The sequence below is a fragment of the Salvelinus fontinalis genome, chromosome 9, assembly GCF_029448725.1.
Source record: "Salvelinus fontinalis isolate EN_2023a chromosome 9, ASM2944872v1, whole genome shotgun sequence".
In the NCBI taxonomy this organism is placed as follows: domain Eukaryota; kingdom Metazoa; phylum Chordata; class Actinopteri; order Salmoniformes; family Salmonidae; genus Salvelinus; species Salvelinus fontinalis.
In genome coordinates this window covers 31,964,310-31,983,042 of record NC_074673.1, presented here as the reverse complement: position 1 = coordinate 31,983,042, position 18,733 = coordinate 31,964,310, and the positions used below count along the sequence as shown (strand labels likewise).

Below are 18,733 nucleotides of genomic sequence, written 5' to 3'. Positions count from 1 at the left end.
GGGCCTCAACATTATGGGGTGGTGTCAAGTAAGGGTACTGCAGGGCACAGACACACATGCAAAAACAGCCACACACAGAGAGACTTACCTGAGGAGAGCAGACTGCCAGAGCTGCCGCTGATGATCTTGCCCTTGCTGCCCATGTTGGCCAGTTTAGATGTCTTCAGAGTGCCAGTCTCTGTCAGGTCGATGGCTATCTCACTGAGACTACGAGCCGCATGGATCTTAGACTGGACAAACATACACACACAGATGGAGATATTAGATCTTTACAAAATCCTGTATTTCTGCTTGTTTCTACTGATATGGTGATGCTCTACCACACTCTAGAACTACACACACTCTAGTCTCCAACACTCATCCTAGAATCCTATACTCATTCCAGGACCTCACAGTCATTCTAGAACCTCAGACTCATTCTAGAGCCTCACAGTCATTCTAGAACCTCAGACTAATTCTAGAGCCTCACAGTCATTCTAGAACCTCCGACTCATTCTAGAGCCTCACAGTGATTCTATGTGTTACCTTGCTCTGCTTGCGGTCCAGGTAGAACTGGTGTTGGCTGATGGCCATGGCCCAGATAGACTTAATGAGAGCAGGGCAGGCGTACCAGGTGTGGACAGCAATACCACTGTGGCCAAACGTCCTTCTGGTCACCGACGCCCTACAGTAGAGACGGACACAAGGCCTCCTTATACACACTGAATACACACACACAACACACACAGTAAATTAAAGAACACGCACACGCGCACGTACACACACACACACACACCCCAACGGCCTATAGCAGGGCCAGACGCAAGGGATAACACACTTATTCTAGAAAGAGAGAGGCTATGTCTAGTAGTGATGTTCAGCAGTACCACACACGTTGACTCCCATGATTTACTCTACAGTGTTTAGACAGAAAGTTAGCTGTATCTCATGCTAACTACTGCCTCCAATAAAACAGCTCTCTCTTCTATCTGCCCGTCTCTCTCCTTTTTTCTCGTCTCCCTCGTCTCTCTCTCTCTGTAGAGATGTGAAATAAACAAAAGACAGGTGACTTCCTCCTCTAGACAGCAGAGTTCAGTGTGTGTGTTTTTGTGTGTGTGTGTGTGTGTGTGTGTGTGTGTGTGTGTGCGTCTGTGTGTGTGACTATCAGCAGTTCTATCTGTGTCAGGCTCCATTTAACGCCAAGATAAACTGAGACTGTGTGTGTGTGTGTGTGTGTGTGTGTGTGTGTGTGTGTGTGTGTGTGTGTGTGTGTGTGTGTGTGTGTGTGTGTGCGTCTGTGTGTGTGACTATCAGCAGTTCTATCTGTGTCAGGCTCCATTTAACGCCAAGATAAACTGAAACTGTGTGTGTGTGTGTGTGTGTGTGTGTGTGCACAAGCTACTTGCACCGCTGTTTATCTCTTGATGTCTCTACTTGTCTTTAATATATCATCACCACTAACAACAGTACAAAAGGACCAACCCATGACCATCTCTGCTCTGGGATTTTAATGTCTGCTAAACTTTACACAAAGCAGCATTTACACTGGGGTACAATTAAGACATTATAAATCTCAATCTCATCTACACACACAGATGTCATATAGATTTACCTCCTGGGGTCATGAACTTCCACTGAGAACTTCTTCTCTCTGAAGTAGAGGTTCTCCAGCTGACGCCATTGGAACACCTGAGGACACACGCGCACACACGCGCACGCACACACGCGCACGCACACACGCGCACGCACACACACACACACACACACACACACACACACACACACACACACACACACACACACACACACACACACACACACACACACACACACACACACACACACACACACACACACTTTTGAACTGAAAGAGGCTCACAGACTTCAAACTGAGATACAGACACAGAAGCTTGAGAAGGCAGAAACACACTCCCGGCTGGATATGACTTCCCTGTACATCCACTGAGAGTTAGGATTGGTTTTGCAACACCCCAAAAACAGAAAGAATAGGAGATGAGTGAGGAGGAGGAGTGAAGAGAGAGAGGGAAGAGAGGAAAGAGGGAGGACATGAGGTAAGGGTCTCTGATCAGATCCAGACCCAGCGGGTTCGTCCAGAACTCTTCCCCCAGCTGAATGACCTCACCCCCTTGAGAGAGAGGGAGGGGGAGGTTTTTTCTTCCCTTCTTTCCCATCCTCTTTACGAACCATCAGCTCCTCTTTAAATAAAACCAAGCCCTGCTGGGCGAGAAAGTCTCCTCAATATGTGTGTGTGTGTGTGTGTGTGTGTGTGTGTGTGTGTGTGTGTGTGTGTGTGTGTGCGTGCGTGCGTGCGTGTGCGTGTGTGTGTTAAATCCTCCCCAGGTGCAGGGGAACAGAAAGTTCTGAGTCGGCGGGTGTTTACCAGCTGTAGGCAAGTGAGCGAGTATGTGTGTGTGTGTGGGATAGTGTGAGAGTGTGTGTGAAGTAAAGTTTCCTCCTCTCCTGTAGCCAGGCTAAGACCCTCCCCTCCCTCCCCCTGACCGCTCCTCTCTCCCTCGAGGAGTACGCTTCCTGCTCTGGGCTCTGTGGCTGGGAGAACGGGAGGGAGGGTGAGTGGGGAGAGGATTACTGTGGCCCCACCAAAAGTAGCCCTTTTGCTTTGTTTAGCCAGCCAGCCCCCCTCTTCAGACACACAAACATATAAAATGCCTGACGAGGTCTGTTTCTCGTTACACAGAGAGCAGAGTCACAGCAGTTACTGTTACACTGGAGACACTACAGCACTAGCAGCTGGGAAACACACACACATAGAGAAACACAAGCAGCACACACCAACAATGCTGGTGGTAGAGATGCAAAGGCAGTGAGATGGTTTAAAAAACGCTAAACACACATGACCTCTGTACAGAACAACAGGAGAAAACAAAGTTAACTGGCAGGGTGAGGGAGGACAGGGAGAGAGGAGGACAGAGGGAGGAAGAAGAAGACGAGGGAGCACAGCACGGGAATCAAAACAGCCTGGGAAAAGAATGGAGAGAGAGGGATAAGAGGAACAGAGGAGAGGAGGGGGATCTGATGGAGAAAAAACAAATGTATAAACACAGTGTTGGGACTAAGAGTGTGTGTGAGCGTATACGTGTGAGATAATCAGTGCAGTTACGCTCGGTGAACTGTACACTCAATGGAGTATGAACACATAATGGAGCATGGTGCTAAGAATAGGAGAGAGAGGGTGTACGTGTGTGATTACAGATAGGGAGAGTGTGTGATTACAGATAGGGAGAGGATGTGATTACAGATAGGGAGAGTGTGTGATTACAGATAGGGAGAGTGTGTGATTACAGATAGGGAGAGTGTGTGATTACAGATAGGGAGAGGGTGTGATTACAGATAGGGAGAGTGTGTGATTACAGATAGGGAGAGGGTGTGATTACAGATAGGGAGAGTGTGTGATTACAGATAGGGAGAGGGTGTGATTACAGATAGGGAGAGGGTGTGATTACAGATAGGGAGAGTGTGTGATTACAGATAGGGAGAGTGTGTGCAACAGCTTTCCAGCAAGAGAGTGCTTGACACACACATGCTCCCTCGTAACTAGGTTGGAGGCCCCATCTTATCAACTCAACACTGGCACTAGTGTCACATCAGACAACACTGGCAACACTGGAACTAGTGTCACATCAGACAACACTGGCAACACGGGCACTAGTTTCACATCAGACAACAGTGGCAACACTGGAACTAGTGTCAAATCAGACAACACTGGCAACACGGGCACTAGTGTCACATCAGACAACACTGGCAACACTGGAACTAGTGTCACATCAGACAATACTGGCAACACGGGCACTAGTGTCACATCAGACAACACTGGCAACACTGGAACTAGTGTCACATCAGACAACACTGGCAACACGGGCACTAGTGTCACATCAGACAACACTGGCAACACTGGAACTAGTGTCACATCAGACAATACTGGCAACACGGGCACTAGTGTCACATCAGACAACACTGGCACTAGTGTCACATCAGACAACACTGGCAACACGGGCACTAGTGTCACATCAGACAACACTGGCAACACTGGAACTAGTGTCACATCAGACAACACTGGCAACATTGGAACTAGTGTCACATCAGACAACACTGGCAACATTGGAACTAGTGTCACATCAGACAACACTGGCAACACGGGCACTAGTGTCACATCAGACAACACTGGCAACACTGGAACTAGTGTCACATCAGACAACACTGGCACTAGTGTCACATCAGACAACACTGGCAACACGGGCACTAGTGTCACATCAGACAACACTGGCAAAACTGGAACTAGTGTCACATCAGACAACACTGGCAACACTGGAACTAGTGTCACATCAGACAACACTGGCACTAGTGTCACATCAGACAACACTGGCAACACTGGCACTAGTTTCACATCAGACAACACTGGCACTAGTTTCACATCAGACAACACTGGCACTAGTTTCACATCAGACAACACTGGCACTAGTGTCACATCAGACAACACTGGCACTAGTGTCACATCAGACAACACTGGCACTAGTTTCACATCAGACAACACTGGCACTAGTGTCACATACATCCCAGTAGCTGTTGTGGTATTCAACTAGTGTGATCAGGTTTGTTCGTGCAGGGAATAGACTGCAGCCTACACACCCTGTGTGCTGGCACAAACCATCGCTTTAATCTCCCCTCATATCAGGCTTTAGTAATCAGTCAATGGACCATAGAACATTACTGCACACCACAGACACATTTACCAGGAAGGCTACTTCAACATGTACCTACATGTACAGCACATCACAATGAGGAATTAAACCAGTTTCAATGAGAAAGGTGTAATGGGTTGTTATTATGAAAACTAACAAATGACAGGAGTTATATAAGTGGTGTGTATTTATTAACAGCTTTAGAGAAACTTTGAATAATCTGAACAACAATATCAGATACCGACATGGTGACACTTTCCACACAGCACTGAGAATGGCAAAGGGTGTGTCCACTGTTAGGCCAGTGTGTGTGTGTGTGCGCTGCACGTGCGTGTGTGCGTACAAAGAAAAGGTCATGCCTGAGAAAGCTTGAAGTCCCTAGGGGGTACCATGGGATTGTATGAAGAATAGAATGGTCTATAATGACTCAGTAATACTGGAGAGAAGCATCCCCTTCCCTCTCCCTGATTCCCTTCCCTGTCCCCCTCCCTCAGAAAGGTGGAGGACAGTTAGGGTGGGGGCTTTACATGTTTCCAGGGTGTTCTTTTGTCACTATGGAGACCTGCCCATGGCTTCCTGTTGTTTTTCAGCACGGTTTCATACCTTCATATACTTATCTGACCCGGTAACACACCAGCTAGCAGAGACATAGGCTTAATCTCTATCAAGAAAATCTAAATCAGCATCTGCCTCAGTCACTCACAAACCATAAAGTGTTTCACAACTCACTAACAAGGCATTTTTACTGGTTGTGGTTTAGCTGTAACTCTGTGTGTGTGTGTGTGTGTGTGTGTGTGTGTGTGTGTGTGTGTGTGTGTGTGTGTGTGTGTGTGTGTGTGTGTGTGTGTCAGGAGATGAATGATACTAGTCTTTTCCAGGGTCAAAGGTGAGAGGTGAGAGGCTTTAACAGACTACAGGGAGACTGATGGGAGGACAGTGTTACATCTTTATGAAAGTCAGACGTAATGGAGCGAGAGGGATAGAAAGAGAATGAATGTCTTACCTTCCTGGGCTTGACCTTGTCCTGGTAGTCATACTGGAAGATTCCTTTATAACTCAGGCCCAGCCACCACGGGATGCCCTGTTTATCCTGACACAGAGAAAGGATACACACATCAGAGAGTGTGTGTGTGTGTATATTTGTGTGTGTGTGTGTGTATATTTATGTGTGTGTATTTCATAGTCCCCCAAAGCCTCCTCCCAAACACCCCCTCACCCACCCCCTCAGCCCCCAACCCCAAGACAGAGAGACTGTAAGTGATAAGATTGTACCTTAACAGTGTAGTAATGTACTCCATATGTAGGCAGAGACTCAACGATGCTCATATAACTGAGACAGACAGAGAGAGAGAGAGACATTAGTCAGTCAGAAACTCAACGATGCTCATATAACTGAGACAGACAGAGAGAGAGAGAGACATTAGTCAGTCAGAGACTCAACGATGCTCATATAACTGAGACAGACAGAGAGAGAGAGAGACATTAGTCAGTCAGAGACTCAACGATGCTCATATAACTGAGACAGACAGAGAGAGAGAGAGACATTAGTCAGTCAGAGAGTTCACAGTGTTCAACTTCACATCAACTATGGCAGAGAGAGTGTCATAAAAACACATAGACTCACACACATATGGATACACACGCAGTAGACACCCAGCATGTGTGAGAGATGAACACACACAGCTCAAGAGGGAGAGAACATGAGACACATAAGAAACACACACACCCTTCCCCTCTCCAGTCTTACTTGACTATGGCCTGGCCTCTGGACTGTCCATTCAGCTTCTTGTAGTGTTCTATCACCCGGTCCTCACTGGAACAGAAAACATACACAACATTTAATCAATCACTCATATCAACCAGGCAGCCAGGTCGGGCAACCAGGCAGTAGAGTTTGGTGGCCCTGGTCAACTGGGACAATAAGACAGGCTGGGACTCACCAGTATGCCAGAGATGGGTGTTCCTTCAGGGCCTGAGTCGGCAGAGCTGGAAGCTTCTTCAGGTCTGACCTCGTCACGTCGTTACTGTGACACACACAGAAACACACACACGTCATTACTGTGAACACACACTGATTTCAAACTACCAAGAGGTGTTGGAGACAGATTGGCATTAGCGATATAAACCAATCCAAAGGCGTCTCCAATAGTGTGATGTTTGTCTACTACAATGAGGTATTGACTTTAATCCATGGGTATTTCCCAAAGAATAATCTATGGGTTGGGGGCCAGAGTTAGTAACTGACAGGGTGGGTGAAACTAATGCTGCCCTGCTGTGTTTCAGGGGGACTGATGAGACAGTCCACAGCTGGTAACAACTGCAGAGAGAGTGTGTGAGACAGAGAGAGAGAGAGAGAGAGAGAGAGAGAGAGAGAGAGAGAGAGAGAGAGAGAGAGAGAGAGAGAGACAGAGAGACAGAGAGACAGACAGACAGAGCGAGCGAGCGAGAGAGAGAGAGAGAGAGAGAGAGAGAGAGAGAGAGAGAGAGAGAGAGAGAGAGAGAGAGAGAGAGTGAGAGAGAGAGAGACATCGTTACAATACTGTATATAGACATAATATGACATTTGAAATGTCTTTATTCTTTTGGAATTTTTGCAAGTGTAATGTTCACTGATAATTTTTATTGTTTATTTCACTTTTGTTTATTATCTACCTCATTTGCTTTTGCAATGTTAACTCATGCCAATGAAGTCCTTACATTGAAATTGAATTGAGCGAGAAAGAGAGGTGGAGCAGAGAGAGAGAGAGGAAGAGATAGCGAGACCCCAGACTTCAGACTCTCAGTCTTAAACCCCTCTGTAATCCCCTAAACCTCCCAGCCCGCTGATACTGAGGGAAAGTCCTGGAAAAAGGACAGCCAACACTGGAAATATAATAACCAAGACAATACCTGATCTCCAACATGAAAAAATACTACAGTTTACAATAGAATACTACAGTACTTACTATATCATTCTGTAGAAAACTATATTATACTGTAGACTGCTATAAGACACACTGTAGTATACCTCGATCATGTGTAGTACTTACTATGGAATTTAGTAGTATACTATTAGTATTATAGCACATACTAAAGTCCGCAAAAACACTACATTGAATACTACGCCAAAGTACGCAAAAACACTACAGCGAATACTATGGTATTTAACCATAGTACTATAGTATTTTGTCATGTGGGCTAGAGCAATGGTTCTCAATCCCAACCTTTACCACCTGATCTGGACGCCACAGCCCCAGCAGCCTTCACCAGGAATGGTTGGGCAACCAGTAACATAAACACTTACAATGTTAGTGTAATATTAAGCGTAATATGTTAGACATTCCAGAGCTGTGGGATGCCATGTTTATTTATGTTCCCTGTGAGGAGGAGGAAATGGGATCAAAGGTGAATGCTGTTTGACTCTCTTATTTACACTGGCCTGGCCACTGGCCTAGTGGTTAGAGCATTGGGCTAGTAACTGAAAGGTTGCTGGATCGAATCCCTAAGCTGACAAGGTAACAATCTGTAGTTCTGCCCATGAGCAAGGCAATTAACCCACTAAATGCAGAAGATGCATTCAGTTGTACAACTGACTAGGTATCCCTCCACGCTCACACACTGACGAAGAATCCTTATCCTGTACTGCTCTAAGTTATATGACCATAGCTGTGATTGAATACCCATACTAACGTACTGTATTCTACATACTTAATGAGTATATACTATTAGTTAATTTTAGTACATTGTAAACGAACGGTATCCTTTCAGTTGAGCATACTAACGCTTCGCCTGTCTACCAGAATTTGATGCTGTTGCTATGCAACCTCTTGCTAGCTTGTTAGCATAACAAATTACTAACTAGACATTTTATGATTTTGGGTGTGTTTGTAAATTCAATCTGGAGTGCGCTCTGGGTGTTGGTAAATTCAGAGCGTTGTCAGATTGTCCGTTGGCAAATTCAGAGCGCACACTGCCATTGTCACTGGACGCCCTGGCCGAGGAGTAGGGTTGATCCGAGCGTTCTGACCTCACAACGGCAGTCAAGCTAAATGGCTAACGTTGGCTAGCATGCTAGCTACTTCTAGACATAAATGAGAGAACACCTCACTCTGACCATTTTACTCGCCCTTGCAAGAGCTGGTAAGGTTGTTTTCATGTTATCCACAGTGTTGGTCACTGTAACTGTGCTGCCTGCAGCAATTGAATTATGCATTTTGTCAACTGACACAGGCCATATTCAACTGGGTTGAGCGTTCGTAAATCATCAGTTATTCTGCGCTTTGGCACACTCAGACGAGAGAGCTCTGGAATCGGAGTAGATAGCCTGAGAGAATTAACAATGACCCCTGAGAACGCACAACAACTATACCACTTAGTTAAGCTAAGAATGACATATAGTTCATATACTAGCAAGTTCGATGTATTAGTAGCCAACTAACATTAGGTAACTAGCTAACATACCTTTACATACTGCTGTAACGACATGCTATGTGGTTCGTAAGGATAGCATAGCTAACAAATTGTCAGCCAACATAACGTGTAAGGTAACTTATTTGAAAACTCATTACTTTATTACATTGCTCAACATTATCTTAACATTTGTCATAATTAGTTAAAGGAATGAAATTCCGCCATTTTCAATCAGAAAACGTTGTGAAGCCACGCCCATTTTCTGAAGAATTGTACGATTGGCCCTAAAAGCACAGAAATAGTGTCCACTGCTTGTATACTTCGTATTTTGGCGAATTTTGTACGCCATCCAGGAACATTTGGCATATTAACTATATCCATACTATGACCAATAAGCATACGACATACTCAATTTACGTCACAAATAGTGCGGTTAGTGTGGTTAGTATTCGAACACAGCTCATGTGTTCCTTTAACCGTGAAGACATCCAATGCATCTTTATTCAAAGGAACATAGTAGCATGATTACCAGCATTGCAAACAACCATTTACATAATAGCGGGTTACACAATGGAGCAGAAAATATACTGCACCACATGGCATTTTGTAAACGACATCTCAAGACTGCCTAAATGTAAGCTAGCATCTCTCTACACCATGAAACTGCAAATCAATAGAGGATAAGTTGTTTTAGGGGGCAGAAGGCTCATCATGTGAGCTGGGAAGCTGAGGTCTTAACTACCCTGGCCTTCGTCTCACCCTGTTTCACTGCTCTGTTCAAAATTGGTTAGGAGTCATGCACTGTGGAGCCCTGTCACTCACACACACACGCACGCACGCACGCACGCACGCACGCACTCACACACACACACACACACACACACACACACACACACACACACACACACACACACACACACACACACACACACACACACACACACACACACACACACACACACACACACACACACACACACACACACATCCCACCCTCCCCTCGCCCAAAAACCAAACAAACATGTGGGCCACCAGCTCTCTACTCCCCACTGAGACAGGGACAATAGGTCTGAGGCTGCAGGATATTAGTTATTATAAAGTATATTCTACATATACAGCTTACTGTAGAATAAATACATAATAACTGTTCTTACCTGGTGAAGTCACCTTTAGCCTCCTGGTTAGAGAAGAGAAAGAGAGTGGTTAGATATATGCAGTATTATGGAGGGGCGAAAGATGGCTTTTGTGGGTTAAGTAGTGTGTGTGTGTGTGTGTGTGCGCGAGCATATGTGCGCAGGCAGGTGAGAGTAGGGTCAAGTCTCCTGCGGTGAAATCAGAGAAAAACGTTATCCTTCCATCTGGAGCAAAACCTCTAAAGACCAAGAGATACCTGACACCTCTGCACCTACACACACACACACACACACACACACACACACACACACACACACACACACACACACACACACACACACACACACACACACACACACACACACACACACACACACACACACACACACACACACACACACACACACACACACACACACACACACACACACCATAGTCTCTGTGTTAGCTGGATCTGTGGTAATGGGCTGACCTAGACTGAGGGGGAACCCTACACACTACTTGGCCAATATACATACTCACTCCCTGGAACTAGGCATGGGAGCCCATTAAAAAAATAATCCATGTCTGATTCTTCAAATGTAAGTTAATTTGGCCAACTCCTCTGTCATGTTCATGTCATGATAAAAATGATGAACCAATGGGGAGAGTCAGAGTAGATCTGGGACCAAGCTAGAGAAACAACCCTTCTAAAATATAGCAGAATCAGAGGAAAGACAGCTCACTAATTCAGCAGATTGGAAAGTGAGTAATGTGGTGTGTGTCAGGAAGCAGATTAAGGACTTTGACTTACCTGTAGTATATAGGAGGCCAGCTCAAAAACCACCTCACTGTCCACCTCAATGAGCTCCTTGGAGAAAGAGAGAGACAAAGAGAGACAAAGAGAGGGAGAGACAGAGATAGACAGAGAGAGACAGAGAGAGAGAGGGAGATAAACAGAGACACAGAGAGAGAGAGAGAGAGAGAGAGAGAGAGAGAGAGAGACAGAGACAGACAGACAGAGGGAGAGAGACACAGAGAGAGAGACAGAGACAGAGAGAGAGGGAGAGAGGTAGAGAGAGAGGGAGAGAGAGAGAAAATCAATTGAATTGAATTGAAAATTGAGAGACAGAGACAGAGAGAGGGAGAGAGATAGAGAGAGAGAGAGGGAGGGAGAGACAGAGACAGAGACAGAGGGAGAGAGAGACAGAGACAGAGAGAGGGAGAGAGACAGAGACAGAGAGAGAGGGAGAGAGGGAGAGAGAGACAGAGACAGAGAATAGGGAGAGAGAGGGAGAGAGAGAGGGAGAAACAGAGACAGAGAGACAGAGACAGAGGGAGAGAGAGAGGGAGAGGGAGAGGGAGAGAGAGGGAGAGAGCGAGAGAGGGAGAGAGAGTGAGAGGGAGAGAGGGAGAGAGGGAGAGAGCGAGGGGGAGAGAGGGAGAGAGAGAGAGAGGGAGAGAGCGAGCGAGCGAGCGGAAAGCATTAGATAACGGTTATTCTGTGACTTGCACAGCTAATAAACCCAATCCAATGTATCCATTTCATTCCCTATGTGGGGAGCTGTGAGGGGCACATTTTCATACATCAGATTCATACTATGACCACGATGTTATGATTTACCTACACTACTACAGTTTTTTACAATCACTTTGGCACTAATTTCGGAACCTTGATGTAATTTTTCAAAACTCTAGACACAAAATTCACAACCAATGATCAACATTTTTCAAAACTCTTAACACTTTTTCCAATTGCTTGGATACAATACACATAAAGCTAAGATAATGTGTTCATTGAACTAAAATCACCTGTTCAAAATGACACAACTTAACATCACAGTATTACCATTTCAAAATGCAATTCACAAATTACATCTGAAATGACTGTCTATTCATTTCATTACAATAATCTAACTATCAATTGATACAACTGCTCAAAACGATATGTAACTGTTGCGTTACTCTTAATGCATAGTTTTATGGAAACTGACGAACAATATTGTCACGTTCCTGACCTGTTTTCTGTTGTTTTGTATGTGTGTGATGGTCAGGGCGTGAGTTTTGGGTGGCAGTCTATGTTTTCCGTTTCTATGTTGGTTTTGGGTTGCCTGGTATGGCTCTTAATTAGAGGCAGGTGTTTTGCGTTTTCCTCTAATTGAGAGTCATATTAAGGTAGGAGGTTCTCACTGTTTGTTTGTGGGTGATTGTCGCTGTGTCTGTGTATTTTGCACCACACGGTACTGTCTCGTCTCGTTCGTTCCTGTTTATTGTGTTCCTCGTTTCATGTAAGTTCATAGTTTAGGTCTGTCTAGTTCGTTTTGTTATTTTGTAAATCATTCAAGTGTATTTCGTTTCGTGTTTTTCCGTCTTGTCATTAAAACATTATGTATTCATCACCCGCTGCACCTTGGTCAACTCACTCACCGAAAGAGAGCCGTTACAAATATTCCATGTTTAGATCATGAAAGTTTCAGGATAACGAGATCCATTGACACCAATTACCGTGGAACATGAACCAATTGGACTTCATTATCTATGGATGTAATATTTCATCATCATTCTTTATCAGACACAGTTTCTATGGTCCCATGTACCACTTTTCCAGACCATGTTTTCAGATTTGACATTACTGTACTCACCGGCCACTTTATTAGGTACACCTATCTAGTACTGGGTAGGACCCCATTTTGCCTCCACAACAGCCTGAATTTTTAACGGTGTTTTACGTTAAGAGATGCTCTTCTGCACACCACTGTTTTAAACAGCTGTTATTTGAGCGTTTGTGGCCTTTCTGTTAGCTTGAATGAGTCTGGACATTCTCCTCTGACCTCTCTCATTAACAAGGTGGTTTTGCCCACAGAACTGCCACTCACTGAATGTGTTTTGTTTATCGCACCATTCTCTGTAAACTCTAAAACTGTAGTGCGAAAAAATCCCAGGAGGGCAGCTGTTTCTGAGATGCTGGAATCACCATGTGTAACGGTCGTCGTAATCCTCGGACGAGGAGGAGAGGCGAGAAGGATCAGACCAATATGCGGAGTGGTTTGTGTTCATGATTATTTATTAACCAAATAAACGGAACACTAACGAAACAAAATGACAAAAGAGAAACGAACCTACAAACAGTCCCGTGTGGCACGAATACAGACACGAGATACAACCACCCACAAACACACACGTGAACCCCGGCTGCCTAAGTATGATTCTCAATCAGGGACAACGATTTACAGCTGCCTCTGATTGAGAATCATACCCGGCCGAACACAAACAACCCGACATAGAAAAATAACACATGGACAACCCACCCCAACTCAAGCCCTGACCAACCAAATAAATACAAGAAAAAGGAAAAACAGGTCAGGAACGTGACACCATGTGTGGCATCAACAATCATACCACGGTCAAAGTTGGTTAGATTACGCATCTTGCCCGTTCTAATGTTTGGTCGAACAACATCTAAAGCTCTCTACTCTATATACTCTATATATTGAGTTGCAGGCAGCCACATGATTCGCTGTTCAAATGTAACCGTCCTTGATGGACTAAATCAGGTCTGTAGAGCTGATGGCATGACCTCTGTCATTGTGTGGGATAATGTCAGGTTCCACCATGCTCAAATGGTGCAAGCATGGTTTCAGGCCCATCCACAATTTACCACCCTGTGCTTACCCCCATACTTTCCTTTCCTTAACCCGATTGAGGAATTTTTCTCCACATGGAGGTGGAAGCTATATGATAGGCACCCTCACGAACAAGCCACCCTTTTCCAGGCCATGGATGACGCATGCAATGAAATCACGGCAGACCAGTGTCAGGCCTGGATTCGTCATTTCCAAAGATTCTTCCCAAGATGTTTGGCTAATGAAAACATCCATTGTGATGTGGATGAGAACCTGTGGCCAAATCCACAAGACAGGGTTGATGGAAATATAGAAGTAATCAATCTTTTGTTTTTCTTTTTACAGTAAGCCAGGTGAGGAACACTGCAGTTGATGTTTTACAGTAAGCCAGGTGAGGAACACTGCAGTTGATGTTTTACAGTAAGCCAGGTGAGGAACACTGCAGTTTATGTTTTACAGTAAGCCAGGTGAGGAACACTGCAGTTGATGTTTTACAGTAAGCCAGGTGAGGAACACTGCAGTTGATGTTTTACAGTAAGCCAGGTGAGGAACACTGCAGTTTATGTTTTACAGTAAGCCAGGTGAGGAACACTGCAGTTTATGTTTTACAGTAAGCCAGGTGAGGAACACTGCAGTTTATGTTTTACAGTAAGCCAGGTGAGGAACACTGCAGTTTATGTTTTACAGTAAGCCAGGTGAGGAACACTGCAGTTTATGTTTTACAGTAAGCCAGGTGAGGAACACTGCAGTTTATGTTTTACAGTAAGCCAGGTGAGGAACACTGCAGTTTATGTTTTACAGTAAGCCAGGTGAGGAACACTGCAGTTGATGTTTTACAGTAAGCCAGGTGAGGAACACTGCAGTTTATGTTTTACAGTAAGCCAGGTGAGGAACACTGCAGTTTATGTTTTACAGTAAGCCAGGTGAGGAACACTGCAGTTGATGTTTTACAGGAAGCCAGGTGAGGAACACTGCAGTTGATGTTTTACAGTAAGCCAGGTGAGGAACACTGCAGTTTATGTTTTACAGTAAGCCAGGTGAGGAACACTGCAGTTGATGTTTTACAGTAAGCCAGGTGAGGAACACTGCAGTTTATGTTTTACAGTAAGCCAGGTGAGGAACACTGCAGTTGATGTTTTACAGTAAGCCAGGTGAGGAACACTGCAGTTGATGTTTTACAGTAAGCCAGGTGAGGAACACTGCAGTTGATGTTTTACAGTAAGCCAGGTGAGGAACACTGCAGTTGATGTTTTACAGTAAGCCAGGTGAGGAACACTGCAGTTGATGTTTTACAGTAAGCCAGGTGAGGAACACTGCAGTTGACCTTTAACTGTTGTTTCTTTTTTTGTAGCTAATTATTTTTGCTTTGATTCAAAGAAACCCATGTTGTGATTTTATTGTATTTCATCAATAAATTTCATATTTTGTTCAATGATTCCACTGTGTCTGTAGTATTCTCTCTACTAGTCCTTTTACAGTGATGTATTTAAGTGTAGTAGCATAATGAAACATGTATCACATATTTTGTACTATATATTTATTTTGTACCAATATTTAATGATTGTACAAACAACTACACAGTGAAACTATCGGTATCTTGTGTGTGGGTGATCTAAATGAATGTTCCAATGGTATTTCATGATAAATGAGTTATTTGAACCAATGATTCTGCAAGTGCAAGGTTTCTTTAAAGATATGAATGCACAATGCAATGTTTTGAACATTGGACAGCCTGTGTTACAAGTGAAGACCGTTTTGAGTTTTGTGTCTAGAGTTTTGAAAAATTAACACAAGGTTCTGAAATTAGTGCCAAAGTGATTGTTAAAAACTGTAATACAACACTGAAAAACATAATCATATAGGATAAACACGTTCCTATCAAAATGTCCCCAGTACTCTTTCCTCTGTTGCTGTTTTCATTGTTTCATCTAAACCGCCCTCACTCCCTTCCTCCCCCTCCCTGATTTCTTGTCGTTTCTTCATTGGGGGTTGTATGCTCTGCTTCAGCTCAGACATTACAGTGTGATGGGACTTATGGAGGCAGAATATAATGAGGGAATGCATTGGTGACTTACAGAACAATTTTCTTAACGGTCTTTCTTTCTTTCTCTTTAATTCTCTCTCTGGCTTTCTTTTTGTCTCTCCATCCTGTTTAGTTAGATGAGCAATGCTGGGACAGGCCCTACTAACACACACACACACACACATTGAGGGAAGGAAGTGTGTGTGTGTGTGTGTGTGTCTGTGTGTGGATGACTAGTGACTGAAGGGGTCAGGTATGTAAGGAATGTCCTCTATACGATCCCTGGCAGTTAATTGGTTAAGAGATCAGACAGCAGAGTGAAACACAACACTGAATACATTACCACCCAGTATGGGCTCTCACTATGGGGCTGTGGCCTAGCAGATTGTGTGTGTACGTGTGTGTGGTCCAGTGTAGAACACACACTCAATACATGAAGACAGGAGATGACTGTATTAAAAATGACTCTATATCCACAACACAATTATAATGTCTTAAACGTATCCATGATTAATCAAATCAAATCAAATGTTATTGGTCACATACACATGTTTAGCAGATGTCATTGCAGGTGTAGCAAAATTCTTGTATCATGATTAACATCTACATAGTCTGTGTTATGTTTATTTTTGTGTCCTTGTATCCATGTGTGCATCGAGTAAAAATAGAGCTATTTTGGTCTATTGGAGTGGAAATGTAGACTTCACAGACAACCCTCACTTCACTTGAGTCTGTTGGACAGGGATAGTTCTCCAGCCTCCCTTTATAAACACCTAGCCTTAGGTGTGAAGTATTGGTTATGTGTTAGCATACGCTAAGCTGTCAGTGCTGGGTATGTATTAGGAAAAGCTATGTGTGCTGCTGGAGTGTTATCAGAAGCTTCGCTATCAGTGGATGCATTTTGTTAGCAGAGGCTGGTTAACACTTTCGGAGCTGGAGATACCATACGCGTAGCTAATGCTAAATCTGTTTCTAACAGGATGAATGGAACAGAGGAGACAGAGAGTGGTTTTACTGTTCAAACGTCACACTGACCACCACCCAACAGCCCACATATACCCCCTGCTGGTGAAATTATGACTGGAAAATAAAATCCACTCCTTGGAAGGTAAATCATCAATGCATAACACATAGCAGAACAATACCATACAGTATATATACACTGCTCAAAAAAATAAAGGGAACACTTAAACAACACAATGTAACTCCAAGTCAATCACACTTCTGTGAAATCAAACTGTCCACTTAGGAAGCAACACTGATTGACAATAAATTTCACATGCTGTTGTGCAAATGGAATAGACAAAAGGTGGAAATTATAGGCAATTAGCAAGACACCCCCCAAAACAGGAGTGATTCTGCAGGTGGTGACCACAGACCACTTCTCAGTTCCTATGCTTCCTGGCTGATGTTTTGGTCACTTTTGAATGCTGGCGGTGCTCTCACTCTAGTGGTAGCATGAGACGGAGTCTACAACCCACACAAGTGACTCAGGTAGTGCAGTTCATCCAGGATGGCACATCAATGCGAGCTGTGGCAAGAGGGTTTGCTGTGTCTGTCAGCGTAGTGTCCAGAGCATGCAGGCGCTACCAGGAGACAGGCCAGTACATCAGGAGACGTGGAGGAGGCCGTGGGAGGGCAACAACCCAGCAGCAGGACCAGTACCTCCGCCTTAGTGCAAGGAGGTGCACTGCCAGAGCCCTGCATAATGACCTCCAGCAGGCCAGCATATATATATATATATATATATATATATATATATATATATATATATATATATATATATATATATATATATATATATACATGCTTAGATATGCTTATATATAGCATGCCAATATATATATATATATATATATATATATATATATATATATATATATATATATATATATATATATATATATATATATATATATATATATTGGCATGCTATATATAAGCATATCTAAGCATGTGAACCACAGGCCATGATGAACTTACCTTGTATATGCAGGACTTAGCATTGAGGAAGAAGAGTTCGATAGTAGCATTGTCCTTCAGGTAGGAAATACTCTCTATGTAAAACCTGTAACACATAGACAACAGAACACATGACTTTAGTTGAACAGGCAGGAAATACTCTCTATGTAAAACCTGTAACACATAGACAACAGAACACATGACTTTAGTTGAACAGGCAGGAAATACTCTCTATGTAAAACCTGTAACACATAGACAACAGAACACATGACTTTAGATGAACAGCCAGGAAATACTCTCTATGTAAAACCTGTAACACATAGACAACAGAACACATGACTTTAGTTGAACAGCCAGGAAATACTCTCTATGTAAAACCTGTAACACATAGACAACAGAACACATGACTTTAGTTGAACAGCCAGGAAATACTCTCTATGTAAAACCTGTAACACATAGACAACAGAACACATGACTTTAGTTGAACAGGCAGGAAATACTCTCTATGTAAAACCTGTAACACATAGACAACAGAACACATTACTTTAGTTGAACAGCCAGGAAATACTCTCTAAAACCTGTGATGAACAGAAACATAAAACACAGTACAGTACAACAGACAATGAAAGAATGAGTTTAGATTGTATGTGTCTTGGACACAGACTAAAAAGAAAAGAAGCTCATTCAATCTAGTTCCAGGCTACTATGTGTGGCAGAACTGCAGTGAACAGAGTGTCCACTAGGAGTCATCAGACATGAGGCTTACACACAGTTAATAAGCCCTTCTCTGTCTGAGACCTGGCAACCATCCAACACACACGCACGCACACACAAACGCTGATGCACAAACACAGACACATCATCTACACAAACACACCACACATCGCAAATGTGCACACGATGCATTTCACACAATCGCTAGCTGG

General features: G+C 43.7%; 1 protein-coding gene across 11 annotated transcripts in view; it reads right to left on the bottom strand.

Moving 5' to 3' along the window:
* The window catches only part of LOC129862424 (FERM domain-containing protein 4A-like), a 225,350-nt gene that overhangs the window by 13,778 nt on the left and 192,839 nt on the right, over positions 1-18,733 (bottom strand). For 8 of the 11 annotated variants that reach the window (XM_055934103.1, XM_055934099.1, XM_055934101.1 and 5 more), the window contains exons 5-14: positions 17,829-17,913; positions 11,014-11,070; positions 10,241-10,263; positions 6,638-6,721; positions 6,445-6,510; positions 5,970-6,027; positions 5,701-5,787; positions 1,593-1,668; positions 526-668; positions 89-230 (exon numbers count right to left, since the gene is read on the bottom strand). In XM_055934103.1, the coding sequence (XP_055790078.1) occupies positions 89-230; positions 526-668; positions 1,593-1,668; positions 5,701-5,787; positions 5,970-6,027; positions 6,445-6,510; positions 6,638-6,721; positions 10,241-10,263; positions 11,014-11,070; positions 17,829-17,913 (821 nt within the window). Of the gene's footprint in view, positions 1-88; positions 231-525; positions 669-1,591; positions 1,669-5,700; positions 5,788-5,969; positions 6,028-6,444; positions 6,511-6,637; positions 6,722-10,240; positions 10,264-11,013; positions 11,071-17,828; positions 17,914-18,733 lie in introns of all 11 variants that reach the window. The other 3 variants (XM_055934100.1, XM_055934109.1, XM_055934102.1) reach the window with 2 other exon arrangements.